This window comes from Rhamphochromis longiceps, linkage group LG17, assembly GCF_057381845.1.
Source record: "Rhamphochromis longiceps isolate RC_006_pf linkage group LG17, R_longiceps_female_GT1.1, whole genome shotgun sequence".
Lineage (NCBI taxonomy): Eukaryota > Metazoa > Chordata > Actinopteri > Cichliformes > Cichlidae > Rhamphochromis > Rhamphochromis longiceps.
The window spans coordinates 34,030,394-34,050,627 of NC_140573.1; the positions used below are offsets into that span (position 1 = coordinate 34,030,394).

The 20,234-nt window shown below is 40.1% G+C and overlaps 1 protein-coding gene across 1 annotated transcript in view; it reads right to left on the reverse strand.

Annotated features, from left to right (window-relative positions):
* Positions 1-1,443: 1,443 nt before the first annotated feature.
* The window catches only part of grm8a (glutamate receptor, metabotropic 8a), a 307,806-nt gene continuing 289,015 nt past the window's right edge, over positions 1,444-20,234 (reverse strand). The window contains exons 12-14 of the mRNA XM_085386123.1: positions 3,383-3,523; positions 3,086-3,195; positions 1,444-1,525 (exon numbers count right to left, since the gene is read on the reverse strand). Coding sequence (XP_085242249.1) covers positions 1,513-1,525; positions 3,086-3,195; positions 3,383-3,523 — 264 coding nt within the window. The 3' untranslated portion in view covers positions 1,444-1,512. The remainder of the gene's footprint in view (positions 1,526-3,085; positions 3,196-3,382; positions 3,524-20,234) is intronic.

A 20,234-nucleotide genomic window follows, 5' to 3' on the forward strand; every position in this document is an offset into this window, starting at 1 on the left:
GTCTTGGGGTGTCAACTAAAACTGCCAACCTTGACTGAAAAGTTTAGCATTTGGCTTATAAACAAGCTCCAGTGGGTGTAGGGTCATGTTACACATTTCAAGTCTTACCCAAGTCTTTTCCATTAAATAAACAGGTAGGAGTTTAGTATTTTGTTTAAGGCCATGTGGGATTTTGCAGTTAGAAAACAATGAAAAAGCAGCTGCAAAAACAATACATTGTGGGGGAAAAAAGGCCTCCACTACCAGGTGTACATTTACTGATTTTTCTACACATACACTTTGTCATCAAGGGAGATTTCCACGGCTTTCAGAAGAAACAGCAGAAACTACAAAAAGTATGAGATCACTATTTCAGGAATACACTTGGTAAATTTCACACCTTTTCTTGTAACATCTGTGTGTAGCGCACACCATCCTCCTGTAAAAGGTGTGATTTGTCCTTTCACTTTGCCTTCAGCAGTATTGATTCCCCCCCCCAACAAGAATGGATCTACTGTAGTGATGCAGTTGACTGTTTTTTTTTTAGTTCTCGTGTATTTCTGAAGGCTGGACATCAGGTTGTTGTCTCTAATATTTATCACTCAATAACTTTCACTCTCCTTTATCTTCTGGCCCATTTTCCAATAGCAGAGAGAAAAAAACACCCTTTTTCTTTCAAACTCATTTCTGCATTTTTCAAAAGCATGACAACAAAATCTACACATTTGCAAAACATTCCTTTATTATAAATAAATCTCCTTTTTGTATAAAAACTGGCATGCTTCAACCATGGCATTTTACAGGTTCACAACCCAAGGCTACAACCCGGATAGCCAAGACAGGAGGAAACACACTCATCTCATTATGCAAGGGCGATCCATCAGACAACGGTGAGACAAGAATGAAAAAATCGTCACGACCACAAAAATACCTACAAGTAGAGAATAACAACAAACATGTTTGAGTCTCATAGATTTTCTCTTACATTTCTCTTTTTAAATATTTTTTAAAATTTAATTTGTTAAATCTCTTTTTTAGCCCCACCTTTTGCCCTTTTGATATAATTTCTACACATTTTTTTGAGTTTTTTTATGACTTTTTTCTCTTTTAAAATTTTTTATTTTTGTTTTTATATGTTTTAATAGTTACTCTTTCCACCACAGTCTCCTATGGTACCACTTTTTTTCATGTTGTTTCTTTTTTTTTTCTTTTTTAAAACAGGTAAGTTCATGGTAGGACCAATGAGCTGTGAACAGCAGGAAAGCAGGCACACTGACTGGCTGTTTATGTGGTCCCACCTCTGTGATTTGATGGGGAACAATACAAAATGTCTCATGCTTGAATTCCATTGGGCGCTCTGTCTGTTTTCCACTTTTTCAGCCAATCAGCTGAGTCACAGCTCTTCCTTCCCCTTGGCCCTGCCCCCACAACACGTCCCCCTCCTATTCAATCCCCCCCCCTCTTCTCCATCGTCATCTTCTTCTTCTATGGTCCCTTCACATGGCGTGATTACTGTAGCTGACATATGTCATCTTAGTTGATGAAGCTGTGTAAAGAGTTAAATAAAATAAGATGAAAGAGCGTGCGTCATGGGAACAGAATTGCCAACAAAAAAAAACATGAAGGGAAAATTGGCAAAGAAATGTAACAAGCAACAGAATAAAAGTAAAGTGACAAATATGAGGAATGGAAAAGGGCAGGGAAAAAAAACAAAGAAGAAAGACCAGTTTAGAAAACAGTGTCACATCAACAATCCACTGTAGTTGCTGGGGCTTTTTGTTAAACCATGATGTCTTCTGTCCCCTCAAGCATGCTGCGGTAAATGTCAATATTTTTGCTGCAGAGCAAGCCTCTAACAGCACCACCGTTACACACTGATGGAATCGTTTTGGGTTCTTTTCCGCTCACTTGTTTTCACACTGCCTTAGACTGCCTGGATGATAGTTAAAGTAATAGTAAATAAAAATAAAGCTAAAAATTGAAATAACAATAATAATAATAATAACTAGAACACTAACGAAAATGGTAAAAACAAGCATCTAGACACGTTTGATAATGCCATCTTTCTGTTCAAACTGCTTCCTGGAACATCAAACTTTTTTCTAAACTTTTTGCAAACAGAAGCATTTAAATAGATGACTAAGCAGTTCAACCATTTGCTAAATGAATGAACTGTGACCTGCTTTCCTCACTGATGCTAATAAAGTGCTGACAGAGGGGCAGGGCAAGGTTTAGCTTCACTGTTCTGGAACCTATTATCCACGTGCACACAGAACTCACAAACTGCACACAAACAACTGTTAATAATTCCTTAGTATGCTCACGGGATTTCCTGCAAACGCACACACACACACGTGCAAACCAAGAGTAACTGATACGTGCGCACTGCAGGAACCTGGAACAAAACCACCTCGATATAAACACTAAGCTTCTCGTGCACACGCACAGAAATCCTCCCTCATTTCATTTTATCTGCAAATTGTTAACACCGGGACACAAAACAGTCTCTAAGTGAATTTAACAGTGCTTCGACTACAACATGGTGAGTACAGCAGGCATGCAAGAAACACATTTTCAGTAAAAGAAAACAGTATCTAAGGTTAATGTACACGTGGAGGAAGATTTTATTTGTTTGATTTTTACAGTGTTACTCCATCACAGCGTGCAATTAACAAAATATAAATGGATCATCCACAAGCTGGGTGGTTGGTAAATTATTTGGTTGTTTCTAAATGAGCTCACATAAATGGCTGCCAGGCTGCTTCATAAACACATTATGCTATACTTGATGTTTTTCAATTACGGCTAACTCTATACTGATTCAAACCAGAAAATTAGCCTGAAAATGATGTGTGTTTTTGAAATCACGTTACTAAATATTACTTTGTTGTTTTCTATTAATTTCTTCTCTGCTATTTGCTCATATTCTAGATTTCTAGACCAATCTACATGTATTTGACCTTGGTGATGCATTTTTTTTCAATACAAGTGTGTTGTTTACTAAAAAACTGATGTACGACTAAAAATTTATTTTTTATTTTAATTATATAAAGCTTGTCTCTTTTAAGTTTATATGTGTAATTATAAAATTTTGGTGTTCTCTTACTCACTGTTGGTCTCCATGCTCTCACACAGTTCAGTCTTAACTTCTCCATTTGGCCGGTCTCCTCCCTTCTGAGTCAGTTTTCCCGACATGGTGGCTGCTGTCACGATCGCCTGCGTAGTCATTTATTCATAATGAGAATTTTATTAATTATAAATGAGGAAAATGGTCTTAGTATACCTACGTTCTTCTTTCTCCCTTTGTAATTTCATAAAAATATTTTCTGCTTAACGTCAGCCAAAATCAAAATATATGGATTTGGAAAGCATTATGAAAACATAAGAGTAAAAGCCACGTCACCTTGAAGCTCCGTTTTCGTTTGGGTACGTTCTGCTCGGGGTGGAAGAGGATGATGTAAACCTTGGGCATGTAGAGCATCCCCAGAGAAACAGATGCAGACAGGCTCAGAGAGATGGTCAGGGTAGTAGTTTGTATATACATCTGCAATGAGAACGAGAGAAAGAGTCATTTATTACATTTTGAGTTGTCAGAAATAGTCTGTTTAATCATCCAGTGTCAGAATACATTTAATCAAAGGAAGACAAGGAAGTCAGTTGGGAAGTGGCGGGGGTAAGGAAGTAGAGGGTGGCCTAACAAGGGTGATATGAGCAGAAAATTTGTCAAGTGACAGCTACGACGACACACAGGCTAGTATATAAAACAATAACATGAATGATGGCACCAATGAAGTTGCTTAATTGCCTGTGTGCTGCAGAGCTCGTCTCCTTGTCTAGAAGTCGAAAGTGATTCTCAATGTTTTTGTCAGAAAACACTAGAGAAGTGGGTTTATGGCATCAGTTAAGAAGATGGTGAGGAAAATTACACAAAATTGACATTCAGACAAGTTTTCCTGAGAGTTTTGATAAAATTTTGTCTGATATCAGATACAACTGTGAACTTGCTTTACTCTGTTCCCATCCTCGGTTTTGCAAGTGGATAACATCCACCTGAAACAGATATTGCTTGGGTCAACACTGGCCTAGCCACATTCTCATTTTATAAGAGTTTTTGAAGATTAGAGCAATGTCGAAATGATTGGTGAATCTCTAACTCTTTCACAGGGCTGGATTCTTTTTTTCCAGTCAAGAAACTGTTCTTCATCGTGCAATGCCAATTACAGTATATATATCAAAAAATCTGCAGATAGCAGGATGAAGTTTGGCCTGTATGGCATTCTATAGGAGTAGAACAGAAAACTTTAGATTTCAGAGACTGAGTTGTTGGCAAACTAGAGTTCCCATCCAAAAATAAAATCTGTGCATTTCTATATTTATTCAGTTGTGAGTGTGCTGAATTACCATGTAGACAGACAGGCATCCAGAAACTGTCCTAGGTGGCAGGTACTAGTGGACTGAAGGACAGATATGATGACATGTGCTTTAGGTAGAGAGTCACCTACCAAATTTCAGTGTTCTATTAGAAAACAGCGATTCTGCTAAGTAAGCTAAGGTGCAATTATGATGAAACAGGAGGGGAGTTCAGGCAGAGACATTAACACACTGAAACATTCCGCAGTGGACTAAGCACCAGTTCTTAGTGGATCCTTAGGGAGTTTCATAGTGTAGTTTGGAGGAGGACAGATGTAATGACAGGCTTCACCCACGGCCCTGACACAGCTGACAACATCTCAAGACAAAGGCCTTATCAGGCAAGCAGTGTAGTGGAAGGACTGGTGAAGGTAGAGCGCAGTAAAAATGCAACAAGGAAAAGTAGGAGACTCGTGGAGACAGAAGGGACATAGGGAGGCAAAAACATGACAAAAAACTGATGTTTAAGAATGTGGCAAGAAAGAAGATGAGAAGCGTGTGCATCACAGACACGATGATCAAATGAGAAGGACAGAGTGACCAGTGAGACCACAGCAGTCACCGCTGTCAAGAAGAGGACCGAATCAGGCAGTAACTACAGCCTGACAAGAAGCAGAAAAACAACAAAAAAAGTAAAGCTGCACAGTGTGGTAAACACCATGCTACTACTGCAGAAAAAAAGTGTTTGATCCAAAGCAGCTCATTTCATTTCACTGTGAGAACAAAAACACCTTTCATGCCATACATTTGCAACACACAATCATAATATGAATAATAAACAGAAAGCCTGACTTACACTCAATAATAAGAAGTCATTCTTTTAATATCACACTGCTGGAAAGAAAGCAACCAAGCCAACATAGAAGTACTTAAAAAAACATATTGAATGCATCCATGAAAAATGTCCTGAAAATGTATAACAAGAAGCAGGTATAGAGTTTAATTCAGTTTCACTGTTGGCAATAAAAGCCTCTAGAACATGCAACTGTCAATTGGTCAAAAACAACTGGAACTGGAAATGCACACTACAAAAAATTAAGGCTAAGCTAAGGCTGTTCTCTTAGTCAGAAAGGCCCCAGCTTGTCTTAGCGTACCCTTACTAGATCATTTTGTGCTTACAAAAAGTAAGGACAGTAAAGTCTGGAGTAACACCGTCTTTAATAAGGAGCATCTCATGTCCTATTTCAGTTGATATGAGCTCTGGGTTGTGACTGAAAGAATGAGATCACAGATACAAGCAATGGAAGTGAGCTTCCACTACTCCTTCAAAAGAAGCCAGTCAAGGTGGTTCAGAGATCAGACAAGGACGCCTCCTGGATACCTCCTAGGTGACAGGTTTTAGGCATGTCCTACAGGGAGGAGGCCCTGGGGCAGACCCAGGACACACTGGAGAGATTATGCCTCTCGGTGTGCTTGGAAACTTCTCTGTGTCTTCCTGGACAAGCTGGAGGAGATTGCTGGGGAGAGGGAGGTTTGGGTATCTCTGATTACATTGCTACCCCGGACCAAGATAAGTGGCATAAAATGGACTGATGGTGTTTCTTGTCTAAACAAAAAACCTGAACAGATCTCTTGACTCTGATATAAAAATAAATCATTGCTTGAAGGGGTTTAAGTATTAAACAGCAGCACAAATCTAATTAAATACTTTAGGTGATAAGTCTCAACGCTGGCTTCTTAGATTAACAGCTGACTTTAAAATAGTCGATGACCTGGTGAAAGAAGCTCACAGAGACGCAATAGTATTATATTTATGAATGTTTTCGTAGGCCCCTGATTAACACCAAACCCCTATGAGTTTGCCCTCAAACATGTATTTGAAGACATTTAAAAGTATCCTTATACTTATCTGCAGCACTATGCTTTTATCCATGCACCCTGGTTGAGTAGCTTTGCATAATTCATAATTCAAAATTGTCCTTTTTTATATTATACTGGGCCTTGGTGCAACTCCTCAGTTCCTCCTCCGTCTAAAATGAGCCATTGTGTCTCAGAGCCTAGAATAGAAAACCTGACTAGACAGTGAACCTGAGCATTTAAAGAGGGATTGCACAGATAACTTGTGCATACTTTGATCTCATTTGAAACTTAATATGAGCATCCACTAATAGAACAGTATTATACTGCATGTAAAAGGAAGTAAGGAATATCATAATGGAGACCCTTTAATTGTAATGGCCCAAACTTAAATTAGTCTACAAAAATATACAACAGAGGAACAGACATGCCTGCCCGAGGGTTTGAATTAATTGCAGTGACAGTAGCTAAAGCATAAGGGGACTGCATGGTCAATAAACTGGATGCAAGCGGATGCGTGCAAAAGCACAAACATGACCTACACGTGTAAACTAAGAAATAAACTCACATGAACAGAATGTAATATTAACATCACATGGGAGTTATTATTCTTCTGGGTGACCTTCCTTAAAAAAAATAGACCCTGCCTGCAGCTTCATTATAGCCTCTAATTGCAGTTATTACCCCACAGCTGCACGCAAACACTCGCACACAGCAGAGCGTGTGCAATCAGGACCAAACTTCACAGTCGTGTGAGACACATCGTCACTTAAACAAAAGAAACCTGATCATGAAAGAAATTTGCAAGAGGGGAATTTGTAGATTCATTTACACGTTGCCATATTGTTTCTTTTTCAAATCTCCTGCCAACAAATTGTCTTTAATTGAATTGCACTGATACAGGGAACAGTAATTCGCTATATCTGAGAAGAACAGATGGAGAAGGAAAAAACATATTTTCACTAGGAGAAAGGAATAACTCGAGAAAAAGAAATGGCTGAAAGAGCGAATGACGAAAAAGGAAAAGCCAGAGTAACTGCGAGAGGAAAAAGATTTATTCCCTTAAGCGGTGAACTTGCTCTTACCGAAACAGCAGCAAGTCTGCTGATAGCCACTTCCATTACATCTAGCCTTTGGTCCAAAGTTGTGACCTCCTGCTGTTATTTACACAAAGACTGAAACACATACACAAACACAAACTGAGGGCTGAAATCGTCATCCTCCACCTTGTTGTTCACACTTGATGCAGGCTGAAATGCGTGCCACGGAAGAGCGCGCTATTAACTCAAAAGACCCACTCAAAAAATAAAGCAATGACCTATGGCTGGCTGTATTCAGCGTGCTCCTTTAAGGTTTAAAACATTTATAGATGTGTAATGAGATTCAGGATGTGGAACAGACAGATAGAGCAGATGTGTTTAACGCCTTGGCAGACAAACTGGAGTAAGGAAGGTCACGAAAGAAAGAGAAACAATTGAAAGTTTGGATTCATGGTGCCCTTTTAATGTTTTTTTTCCAGTTTATTTTTCACTGTCTACAAGTAATATGGACCCACGCAGACTTTGAAGTGCTGGGTTGATTTCACAGGAGCCTTTTTTATGGAAACCTCATGACTCATATTTACTTCATTATTTCCTCTAAAGGAAACTGCTCATCTAAGAATGATCGTCTTCTGCAGAGCTTGTTACTTTTCAATTAGTGCTTCAAGGATAGTTCCACTGTTATTCAACCTAAACCTTATTGTATTGACTACAACCATTTATAACCACCTATAGATTTATTACATTTCTGAAGAACACTTTTCATTTCAACTATACATGAAAAAGGCTCCCAATAGGCCATAAATAGCTAAACTGTATTAGAAACATGAATCTAGACGGAGACAGTTCGATTGTCTCATAGTTATCGGGCGCAGAAGTTCAACTCCTCATCATCACTGTGCAACCTTGAATCTACACTCAGTCGCTGATACTGAATATCTGTGTAACAATGTAATTCCTGGCCAATTGTGACAGTCTGGCAGCTTAAAAGTTCAATGACACGTCAGTTGGTGCAAAGACGGCGACTTTCTTTTCGCAGCAAACCCATATGATAGCTGAAGCATGACAGTTCATCTAAAAGGCTATTCTGAGTTCACTCGGCTGCACTGTGAGTGACACTGAAATGGAATGTACTTATCAAGAATACATTCTAAGTAAATTAAGCAAATTAGACCCATCTCCTTCAGGCTCATTGCTTTACACAAAAGACCATGTACATATTAAGTTTATCATGTTATATGAATTGAAAATGACATTGTAATTGGTGTATTTCAAAGTCCATATAGGGTGTCAAACATATGGCTTGAGGACCAGAATTGGCCCAGGAAAGACTCCAATCTGCCCCGTCTGCAAAAGTAAGTACATCCCTGATGTAGAGTAATGCTGTTGGCAGTAATTTTGGGTGAAGCAGCAAAATGCAGGTAAAATTTTTGGTGATTTATGGTGAAAGCTGTTCCACCCACAGGCTACACCTTTATTCTTTCATGCCATGCTTTCATTTACTGCCCATTCTACATGATCAGCGCTTCTCTCTCGTCCCACCGCAGAATAACTGTAAGTGCACATGCTTATTACAAGTAAACATGTTTGCCACAGCGCAACTGATAGTAGAACAGACAACAGTGCACCTGCCATATGCGTTGTCCCAGTTCAACTGTTAAAAAGCAGATGATTGGCTCTTTAGAGAGAGAGGCAACACAGCGGCACTCTTTGGCATTGCAGGATTCATCCATAAATTTCGATTCGGGATCCTTTAGGTGTCATTCCTCTTGCATTATGTCATCTCTGGGTTTTTATCTGCACCTTTTGTTTACTCTTCATCCCTTCACCAATACCGCTCAGCTTTCAGAGGATTTCTATAGAAAAAAGAAGCCAATCAAAGAGAGGTAGTGATGTCGTTTAATCACTGCTGTAATGTAGTTTAATCAATCGATGCGAGTGGTGACGGAAAGAACGAGATTGCAGATTTAAGTGGTGGAAATGAGCTTCCTCCGAGGGGGTGTCTAGGCTCGCCCTTAGAGACAAGATGAGCAGCTCAGTCTTTCAGGAGCAAGCTCAGAGAAGAGACTCTGCTCCCTCTGGTCCCTTGCATCAGAAGGAGACAGTTGAGGTGGTTCAGGAATGTGTCAACGATGCCTCCTGGAGGTGTTTCAAGACTTGTGTCTCTCCGATGGTTTAGGAAAGCCTCAGCATCCCCCTGAAAGAGCTCTAGGTGGTAGTTGGGGAAAATGAGGTCTAGGCAGTTCTGTTTATTACCGCTTCCGCCCTCTGACCCCTACACATAAAAGCAACAGAAAAGACGGATTTGACATATGTAGGGGTTTTAAGAAACACAAAAATCCCAGCTTATGAGGCTTGGTGAACCATGACATGAAAGCTTCTGAGTCATTACATGGCATCTGTGATTATCGCAACTCCTTTCATACTCCAAAACAAGAAAAGGGTAGTGAAATCAAAGAGTCCTGGCAAGCGACTTATCTAAAGAGAGGGAGGGAGAGGGAATGAAAGAGAAGGAATTTGTATGAATATGAAAGACATTGTGGGAAAGTGAACGAGAGAATAAAGAAAATGCGAAAAACAAACAACAAAGGAAAGTTTTGGGTGAAATTGGTGGAATTGGAGGAGTAACGAAGAGTGATGAAGGAAAAACAGCAACAAAGAAGCAAGAACCAGTGAGTGAACTGAAGAACAAAGTCTTGTATCTCTCATTGCCATGGGCATGTGGTTTGTGATGCAATAGCATTTTCTTTTGGGACGTTTACATTGAGGTTGCACGTCTTAAAGCAAACAGTGTCACAAACTTTGCTTCGTATTACTATTTTAATTTTACAGTGATTATGTTTTTTCTTAGTTTTTTGGGGTTTTTTTCTTTTACACTGATCACTTGCCTGTTTTGGCTTGTTGGTATTGTTTTGTACAATGTGTATTCAATTCAGCTTTAATTCACCCTACAATATTAGAGGGAAGACTGAAACAATCAGACAACCCCTGTATAAGCAAGCACTTGGTGACAGTGGAAAGGAAAAACTCCCTTTTAACAGAAAGAAACCTCCTCCAGAATCAGGATCAGATCGGCAGCCAACTGCCATTACTGATTTGGGGTGAGGGGATAGAGAAGAGAAGGGCCTATGAACATACTGGAAGTGAAGACGGGAGTGGTGGAGAAATGCTCAGTGCATTATGGGAAGCCCTGCAGCATCCTGAACCTATAGCAACATAACTTCATGGTCACCTGGTCCAGCCCTAACTTGAAACTTTATCAAAAAATAAAGATAAGTCAAATTTCAAAAGTAGCTGATGGTGCTGCCTCGCATTCCACTTTTTATTCTACTTTTACAAACTACAGGAATCACAAGTGAGACTTCAGTCTGAGAGCAAAGTGGTCTGTTGGTGTAATATGGTTCTATTAGATCTTGAAGATATGATGGGGCTGATCATTCAAGCCTTTTTATGCATTTAAAACATAATCAGATGTGTTTTAAATGCATGCACTGTTGTTTAAAACCATAAAACTGAGAAGAAATCTGTGCAAACTTTAAGATGAATATCAAAATCTATTTTTAGGCATATCAAAATTTAACAGGAAAAAGCTTGTCTGGAGCTTTAGGAAAACATATTTTTATTGAACTATCACCTGCCATCATTTGGACGCTGCTGTACTAAATTACTGGGCATTTACTTAAAGCTGAACTCATGTTCAACTTTGTGCTGTCACAGACTCACTAAGATCTTTAGCCAAAAATCAGTCCATTCTCTCCATGGAGTGATGTCTCCCAGCTCTCATTTGAAATAAATGACCACAGGCTACTTTGTTTCTTGTATCGAGTCAGGGAATGGTCAGAGAGAAAGATAGCCAAGAGAGGGGAGAAAAGAAGGGTAGTGAAAGCATTGTTCGAGACATTTTCCATTTCCAAAGACATTTCTGTTTTTTTCTCCATCGTTCCATCAGCCTCTTTGCCATTCCCTCACTCCTGCCCATACAATCTCTAATGATTGGCCGGCACTCTTCACTGCACTCCAAACTCCCTCGTATCTCTCTGTGGAATATTTTCCTCTGTCCTCACTACTTCTTTTTCTATCCTTCATTATATCTGTCTCTGTTGCTCTCTTCTGCTTCATCTTTCTGCCTTTTCAACCTTCTTATGTTTTACAGAACGTCGCCCTGTCATCTCCTTTTCTCCACATATCATCTCTGCATGACTTAAAAAGCTACCGCCTGTGCATGTTGATAGGGAGTTAAAACGTCCTTGACGGGTACCTGTCCTATATAAATATTTTGGCGAGCAGAATGACTTTTTCAAATTGCTTAAAGGTCCTGAACTAACTTCACAATCCCATTTAGAGTCATAACTTCCTCGGTATGTGTGTCTGGGTTCCGCTGTGTGCTTAATTGACCCCGCCTGTTTCTCTCAACTCACGCCATGGGACCACTCATCATTTTAATCACCTAAGCCACAGGAGGGTGAAGAGATTTAATTCTTATTTATATATTTAAAGTAATGTGAGGAGTCAGTATAGAATGATTTTTCCTATTGGGCAAATGTTAAAAATATAAAACACAGTATATATAAAATGAAATTATTATTTTTTTTAAATATTGATGTTTTTCTTTTATTTTTAAATATTCTGAATATTCAGAATTTTAACTATGTTCTCCCAGATTTATGGACTATAGTTTGGCTCACTAATATTAGATTACATTTCTTTTATGTATTGCAACAACATGAGAAGCTGCAAAAATTGACTATGCCGTCATCAGCCAGGTGGGCAAAGCCTTAACTATACTACAATGAATATAACCAATCTGGGTTTCGTCTTCTCTAAAGTCAGCTACAAAAATATGTCTTTTCATTCAAGAGTTCTGCCTTCTGCCCTGCACACATGCAAAACACGGAGGAAAACAAAACACCTTTTTTCCAGTGCCTCAACGTACTACAACAACATGGCCTGTGAAGGTTTTTTAAGATTTCTTAATAGGACAGCGTTACCATTGAGGAAGTACTTCGATAAGCAGGGATGCACCCCCTTCCTATCCCAGTTTCAATTCACAGCATACATCCTTCACAAAGACTCAGAACAATGTCTGTAAGCATCAACAATCATCATCATCAAGCATCAACGATCATCGTGCATCATCAACTTGCTAAAGTTAAAGTTCAGCAAGTTGTGTTGGTTGTGTCTGCTGAAGTTTAAACAGAGCATTAGAATGAGGAAAAAGGTGACGTAACGTTGAATGTGGCATGGATGTTGGTGCCAGACAAATTTATCTGAATATTTCAGAAACTGCAAATCTATTGGCATTTACATACAAAATCATCCCTAGGGTTTACAGCGTATTGGCCTGAAAAAGAGAAAATATCCAGTATGTATCAGTTCTCTGACCAAAAATGCCTTGCTGATGTTTGAGGTCAAGAAGAAGGGACAACAACTCAAATAACCACTTATTTCAGCCATCGTATGCTAAAGAGCTTATCTGAGCACAAAAAACCCCACTGACCCTTCAAGCAGATGCGATACAGCAGCCAAAAACCACAACAATTTGCACAGGCTGACCAAAATTGGACAACAGAAGTCTGGAAAAATGTTGCCTGATACGAAGGCTCAGAATTATGAGTAAACCACATGACAGCATGACTCCATCCTGCATTATATATATATGAAGTTTAAACTGGTGGTCGTGGGGTAAAGGTGCAGAGGATATTTTCTTGGCATACATTGAGCTCCTCAGTACCAACCGAGAAACTTTCAATTGCCACAGCCTACATGGGTCACACAAAGCAGCGACACAGGACATTTCACAATCATATTTTAACTTTGTGTCAGAGCAGCATAATTGGGCCCGAGCTCAGTCGGTCCCTGTTGTCCACCAAGTGCCTCATTACATTCTACAAACAGCACTTAGAAACTTTCTTTCTCCATCTAATCCATACGGGTGTGGAGTCTGTGTGTGTCATAGAGGACATAGAGTATTTTGTGAAATAATGTTACAGCTATATTTGGAGTTGTGTAGCTCTTCTTGACTTGCAAATCTTGCAAAGTTCAGCCAGTAGCCCCGAGTCAAACAAATTCCGAGCTATATGTAAAAAAATGTATTGTAATGCATACTGTGAGGTTGGCCTTGTTGTCGATAATATGCTTTCCTTTTTCTCTCTCGCTTTCTCATAACTGACATAACTGTGTCCCACTGTGCACAGCTCCAACCAATTAAAATGCCCAGCATGGACTGATGTGGAGTATCATCAGGCAGCAGACTGCTGTCCAGGCTGTGAAAAAAATAACGTGTTACACCTTGAGGAGGAGGATTAGGAGTAACTGTGTCTGTGCTCCACTACCATGAATGTTAAATATTCTTATTCCACTGGCTGATGTTTTGCACTCTTAACAGAAATCGGGCTGGAATTTATATGGAGTACACTGCAGCTGTGAACTACACATGCACAGCCCCAATCCTCTTTTGTAATTTTAGAGGAATTAATAAAAGAAGAAGGTAATAAAGTCCCTTTCATTTGGGGAGTTTATTTAAAGGAAAACATAAAAGGCTTTCATATTGTTTCTTTGGTCCCTTTAATTAAAGTTTTTATTTACAGAGTAACAGCTCTGAAGAGTAACTGGAGCTAATGAAATGTTGTTTGATAGTTTTCCTGGTGTTTTCACTTTCTTATTGTGTCCATGTTGTCATTCCGGCAATTGCTAATTCGGAGAACCAGAACCAGACCAGCTCTTTAGTGATAAAAATGAGCAGTAAGCAAATAAAAGTGCTCTCCTGATTAGAGACACGTGAAGAATCTTTAGAGTTCATGAGTATTTTTGTAGTTTGTGTGCATCACAACAGCAAACACAAACCTGTTGTTCTCCTGTAGTGTTGGTATGACTTAAAATGCACAGATATTGCAATGACAAGCTTGTTTATTTGACCAAATATAGAAGCAGAGGTGCTAGCCGGTATTTTCTGAATCACAAACTAGTAAAAGCCTGTCTTTTTTGTTCCATCGGCTTAAAATATGCAAAAAAGTTAATGAAGGAAAATTTTGCTCATCATTAAATTACAGAATTGGAATAAAAACTCAAACTCTATGCCACTACCCAACAACTCTTTTGTTGACCGAGGATTTTCATTCCAGTGACAGACCTGAATGGTTCCTGCCACGATTTGGGCTAAGCGAGCTCCAAAAATTCCCAAGCCAAGTATCTCCCATCTACTGCCAGCAACTGGGTGCCAGTTTACTGCATCTGCACAGCAACAGCTTGAAAGGCAACAAACTGAATCTCTGTTGGGATCAGCAGGAGCTGCACCATAGCACTAATTAAATCGGTGCTACATTTATCTATTTCTAGATGGCGTTTTTTCCATTTTGCCCAAAATTACCATCCTTGTGCTTAATTAAAGCAGCACGACTCATTTGAAATACCATTCAATAAACATACCTTATATGCACTGTCTTGAAAAGTTAACAGTCATCCAAACAAAAACAAAAAGTGACTTTTAACACAATAGAGTGCCAGGTCTGAAGACTTTATTTAGTTCTTAGTTTTTACTTTGTCATTGTGTTTGTTTCTCCACAGTGAGGCATGTGTGATGATGAAGGAATGACAGTTACAGTGGAGGTGGAAGATAGAAAAGTGAATAAACAACAGCATTAGTCAGAGATGTAATGGTGACGGATGTTGCTGTGGACCTTAAAAGAGAATTTTGATGAAAAGTTTGGATTTATAATGTTCTTTGCCTGCCTCTACTGCTCCCCTGGGGAGAGCCTGCGTGCATCTCACTGAGTGTGCGTGAATTCCAGCGTGCATCTCACTGAGTGTGCGTGAATTCCAGCGTGCACGTGTGAGTGTTCTTAAACGACCATGTTTGTGAACGCAAAAGACGCATGTGCAAGTGTGTAAGTGTCTGTGTGCGGGTGTGTGTGTGTGTGTGTGTGTGTGTGTGCGTGCACGCGTGTGTGACTGCGAGCATCACTGTGTGAGGCGGCCCCCCTTGGGCATCTCCCCCCATCCTTCAACATCTCACTGTTTGATGTCGGGATCTGACACTTGCTGTCTGTCTCTCCCCATTCTCAGTCAAACGACCAAATCCCACCAGAACCCTGGAAAAGATTGCAAAACCCATTCCTTCAAAAATAAATGAAAGATTTTACTGTTTGTTGGGGGGGTTTTTCGCACACACACAGCCTGCTCAGGTTAATCACCCCAAGGATTGGGATTGGTAAAGTCTGTCAGGATGAAGATGGTGATGTCTAAATCCAAAAAAAAAAAAAAAGGAAAAAGAAAAAAGGAAAACATTGTTCAGATGTGATCTGTTCTCTGTACGTGTTCCGTTGATCCCGCATTGCGACTGCGGGAGTTACAAGCTTGTGATGTATTTTCTGGTATATTACCTCACCCATTTTTTTACTTAGCCTCAAACCAAGAAAGTTTTAAATTCAAAATGTACACTTTTAAAGGTGCAGGCATAAGGTGTTTGTCAATCAAAGAATGCATCACCTGCCTTTGCTCTGATCCCATTAACAAAACACGGAACCTACTTGCAACCAGCCACAAATGGGCTTCACTAATAACGTATATCTGGTGGAATTCAATAAGGGATAAATTACCCCCTAACGCTGCTTCAATCCTTAATGAGTGAAAATATATTCTGCTTACATGATGCTTGCTTACAGGAGACAGCATTAGGAAGCGCCATCATCAGCATAAAAAATGCTTTGATTACATTTTGGCCACTTGAGTTAGTAAATTGACCATTTATGCAGTTACTGATGTAGTATTTTATTTAATTTTTGTATTTTATTAAGAAATCGAGTCGATGGAAGTGGATATGTTTGAGTAGCTGGGGTCAACAAGCAGAAAAAAGGGCAGAAGAGAGGTGAAGAAGAGTTTGAGAGCAGGGTGGAGTGGGTGGAGACGATTATCTGGGGTGATTTGTGGCAGGAGGATAGCAGCAAAAGTGAAAGGGAAGGTTTAAAAGGTGGTAGTGAGACTTGCTATGATATATGGTTTGGACATGATAGCACTGAAAGAAAGACTGGAGGTGGCACAGCTGAAAATGGTAAAATTTTCAGTGGGAGTTCCCAGGATGGTCAAGATCAGACATGGGTATAACACAGGGACAGGTCAGTTTGGGAATATTGTAGAAAGGATGCTGAATATGGAGCTGGAAGGCAGGAAAAGGAGCTTGGAAAGAAAAGACTTGTTTAAGTTGCTTTAAGAAGCCTCTCATCAGAGAAGCTTCTTCAGTTCTAAGCATCAAATGGTGGAGAGTCCCAGATTTAAACCCAGTGGGAGTTTCCCCCAAAGAGGGACAAAGGACCCCCTGATAATCCTCTACCTAATCACATGAGCCGAGGTGTGAAAATGGGTGTGGGTCACAATCAGCCAGGGTTTCGGGTGAGCTCATTGTGAAACCTGGCCCCACCCTATCATGCGATTTCCTGAGGTCAGATGGCCCAGGATGTGAGTGGGCGTTAAGGCATCTGGGAATGGATCTCAAAACTGGATTATAGATGGCAGACAGTTGGTGTCGACAGATGGTTTGAAAGAGGAGTGCAAGAAGCCATTTATGTCCACTGTGAGCGACCATCTTTGAACAGAGGTGGTGGTTTACGACACCAACTGAAGAAGCTTCTCGGATGAGAGGTGAAATGTCTTCAAGCAACTTAAACAAGTCCAGACACTTTTCTTTCCAAGCTCCTTAGACTGCGACGACCTGGATGACTGAGAACCTTCACAGACAAGGCAGGAAAAGAGAAACCACAAAGAGGATTTGCAGACTTAGTGAAGGAGGACATGCAGAGGGTTGGTGTGACAGTGGAGGATGATGGGGATAGGGTGAAATGGATGAGACGCTGTGGCGACGCCTAAAGAGAGGAGTCAAAAAAAGAAGAAAGAAGGCAAATTTCAGAAGCAAGAAAAAAGCCAAACACAACCTTTTTACTATTATCTTTAAAATAGGATCCATGCTGAATTTCACTTAGACGCCAATAAAATAGCACCACAAAAATGTATTTCTGCTCTTTTGGGTGAAAAAAAAAATCCATTTCACTTCAGATTTTTCTTCTTGTTGTCTGATAGTGCTACTGCTGTACAGAAAGAAAGTAAAGTGCATGCCACAACTCTGCGTACTGTATTGTGGTAAATGCAAACCATTTTCAAGGATGAAGGTCTGGAAAACTGATATAAGTGAATCAGCTTCGGGCCAATCAGAGCAGGGATATCAATTAAATGCAACCCAATAAATGCTGAAATGTGATGCCGTCGGTGGTTGAGAGAGATCCGTGTCACAGAGAGAGATGCTGGTGATGCTTAGATGGTCATGAGTGCATGAGCACAGCTTTGGTTATCTGTCTGGTTCCACAGTGATTCAGAAACGTTATTTTGTTTCCCACATCCCTCTTTATCCCACTCTCAGCCTCTTTGTATCTCTGTTTCAGTTTTATAGTTTCTCCTCTTTGATGTACATTATAATCTCTCTCTTTCTCCGTCTTTCTCTCTCTCTCTGATGTTGGCTTGTAACTTTCCTCCATCTTAATGTTTGATGGCTGTGTCAGTCCCACCTCTTTTGAGTCTCTTTATCTTTTATAATGTCTCTCTCGCTCTGCTCTCCCACACTCTCTGATTCACTGCCTCTCTGCAGCATTCTGCCTTGTATTTTCACTCCTTCCACTTGACATTTGTGATCTTTTCTACACCCCTGCCTCCACTTGCTTCCAATCTCTTTTTCAGAACTGTTGCCACCCTCTCAGCCCACTCTCTCCCCTCTTGCTCCGTCTCTCACATCCTCTTCTGATTACTATAGATAGATTACTGAAGGTTACTCCTAGTAAAGATCTGGGCGGCTGCTGGTGCACCACCGGGATCACAGTTACAGCCATAAATCTATCTTTTGACGTTGAGCTGCGACACTGTGTGTGTCTCAGCGTGTGTGTGTGTGGGTGGGTGCGGTAAAGGACAGAGATGGATTTATAATGCAAAGAGATTGATAGTCTGCGCTTTACACTCCTGAAAATCAAACATAATCACCAAGAAAAGAACAAAAATGAGGAATGTTACTGCAATATTTCACTTCCAGTGTTGGGTATTTTTAGGTCAGGACTCCTTCTTTTCTCCTGGGTTAGACAGCAGAGTGCTTATGTACTTATGTGTGTTTTCAAAAAGTGAGATGAAAAATTTATGATTAAAAAGTAGAATGATGAGGTGAAGGGGAGGCCGCGAGAGACAAAAGGTGCATAGGTGTATACGAAAAGGAGCCACAGTGATTGAACCTGCTGATTCATATTATTCAGTGCATGCAGCTGTGTCCTTCTATTACATCACAGCATGAGTCAGTCTTTTCTTAGCCTGGATTTAGGCTGTATCACATATCTCATTGTTTTACTCTGTAATGTAGCCCAAAGTTTTCATGCCTAGAGAAGAAAGAAAAAAGAAAATCTAATGAATAAAGTCATATTTTAGCAAAGAATTTCTCCTGGGCCCCGCAAAATGGCTTAATTCTATACTTACACATGTAGATATTTTAACTCTTGGCAGCTCCTCCGTTGGTACTAGGATAATTAAATAACATAAAAGTCACTCAAAGATGTCTCTGTGCAAGCAACTGGTGTGCACTTAACGATTCAAAAACAAACCCACTAAAAAATATCCACCTGCTGTGAAAAAGACACACTCACACAAACATACACACACACAAACACACAGCGAGTGGGTTTGTGAGTTGAACTCGTATGGTTGCTTCTTCCTCGGTTGGAGGCAGAAAATAACAAGTTGGCCATATTTAGGACATCTGGAGAACAAGAGAGCCGGCTCACATAGAGGCACAAAGAGACGTACAGATAAAGAGAAACAGACAGAGACAGGAGAAAGCAGAGAAATGAAAGATGGCCTTATGTCGATAGAGTCGGGCAAAGGAATGATGAGGGGCACACTGAGAGAGATAGCTGCAGAGAGGATGTACCATGTGGTTAGGGCTCTACAGCAAGCAGAGTGAGGTAGAGGGAAGCGCACATGCAACGTTCGCACAACACAACCTTTCACATTTCTGCAGGGTGTGGCAGAAGCTGTTTGGAGCCTCCATCCTCTGCATCGATGCATGACCTATTTCATAACAATACTTTTTACCCATCTGTGATGGTTAAGAAGCTCCTTCTTTGATGATTTATCTCTCACATCCTTAGCCTGTATCTCCCAGTCCTCCTGCATCCCTCCATCTCTCATTATAAAACTCCCTTGCAATTTTTACCTCTCCATCTACATGCTTTTCCCCCACCCTTTGACTTCTTCCTCTTCCCCTTTGCCTGCTGTGGCTCTGAATCTCGAATCTATATTTGTCAGTAAAAGAACTACATAAAGCAGTTCTAAGTATACACACAGAGTACCATGAAAATAAAGAGAGTCTAAACTTGCATGTATTCTTTTTTAAATTTTACACAGGCCCCTTACAGTATCACAGGAAACCTCTAAGGTTCTTGTCTTCTGAACATAGATATCCTAAAAAGTGTGTGACGTATGATGCAACATCTTCAAAAAGCAGCAGCGAAATGGCTGCAGACAAGAGGCTGGCTGAACAGCAGAAACAGACAACAGCTGCCTGTAAACACCAGACCAAAAGCTGAACACAGCTTGGTGTGTGTGTGTGGGAAGGAGTAAAGGTCATTAAATGAGAGTCAGAGGATCACCGCAGAAATATCAAGAAGGCCATTTACTTTGAGTGCAAGAGCCAGTCTTGAGCAATAAAACAGAGATTTTAAAATTTGCCTCATAGTTAACACACAGTCCACCGGAGTCTCACAGCACAAATTTTCGGAATAATGCTGATGGACAATCACCTATTTTATCCTCTGTATAAACATTAAAAACGACTACACTGACATCATTTTATTTACTAATGTTGTTCATGGACACCAGCAGTATGGAATGGAAGTGCTATTGGACACCAACAGCAGCGATTCTTTGCAGACTAGTTTTGACTTATAGGGCCATTTTCCATATATATACACATGTATATATATATATATA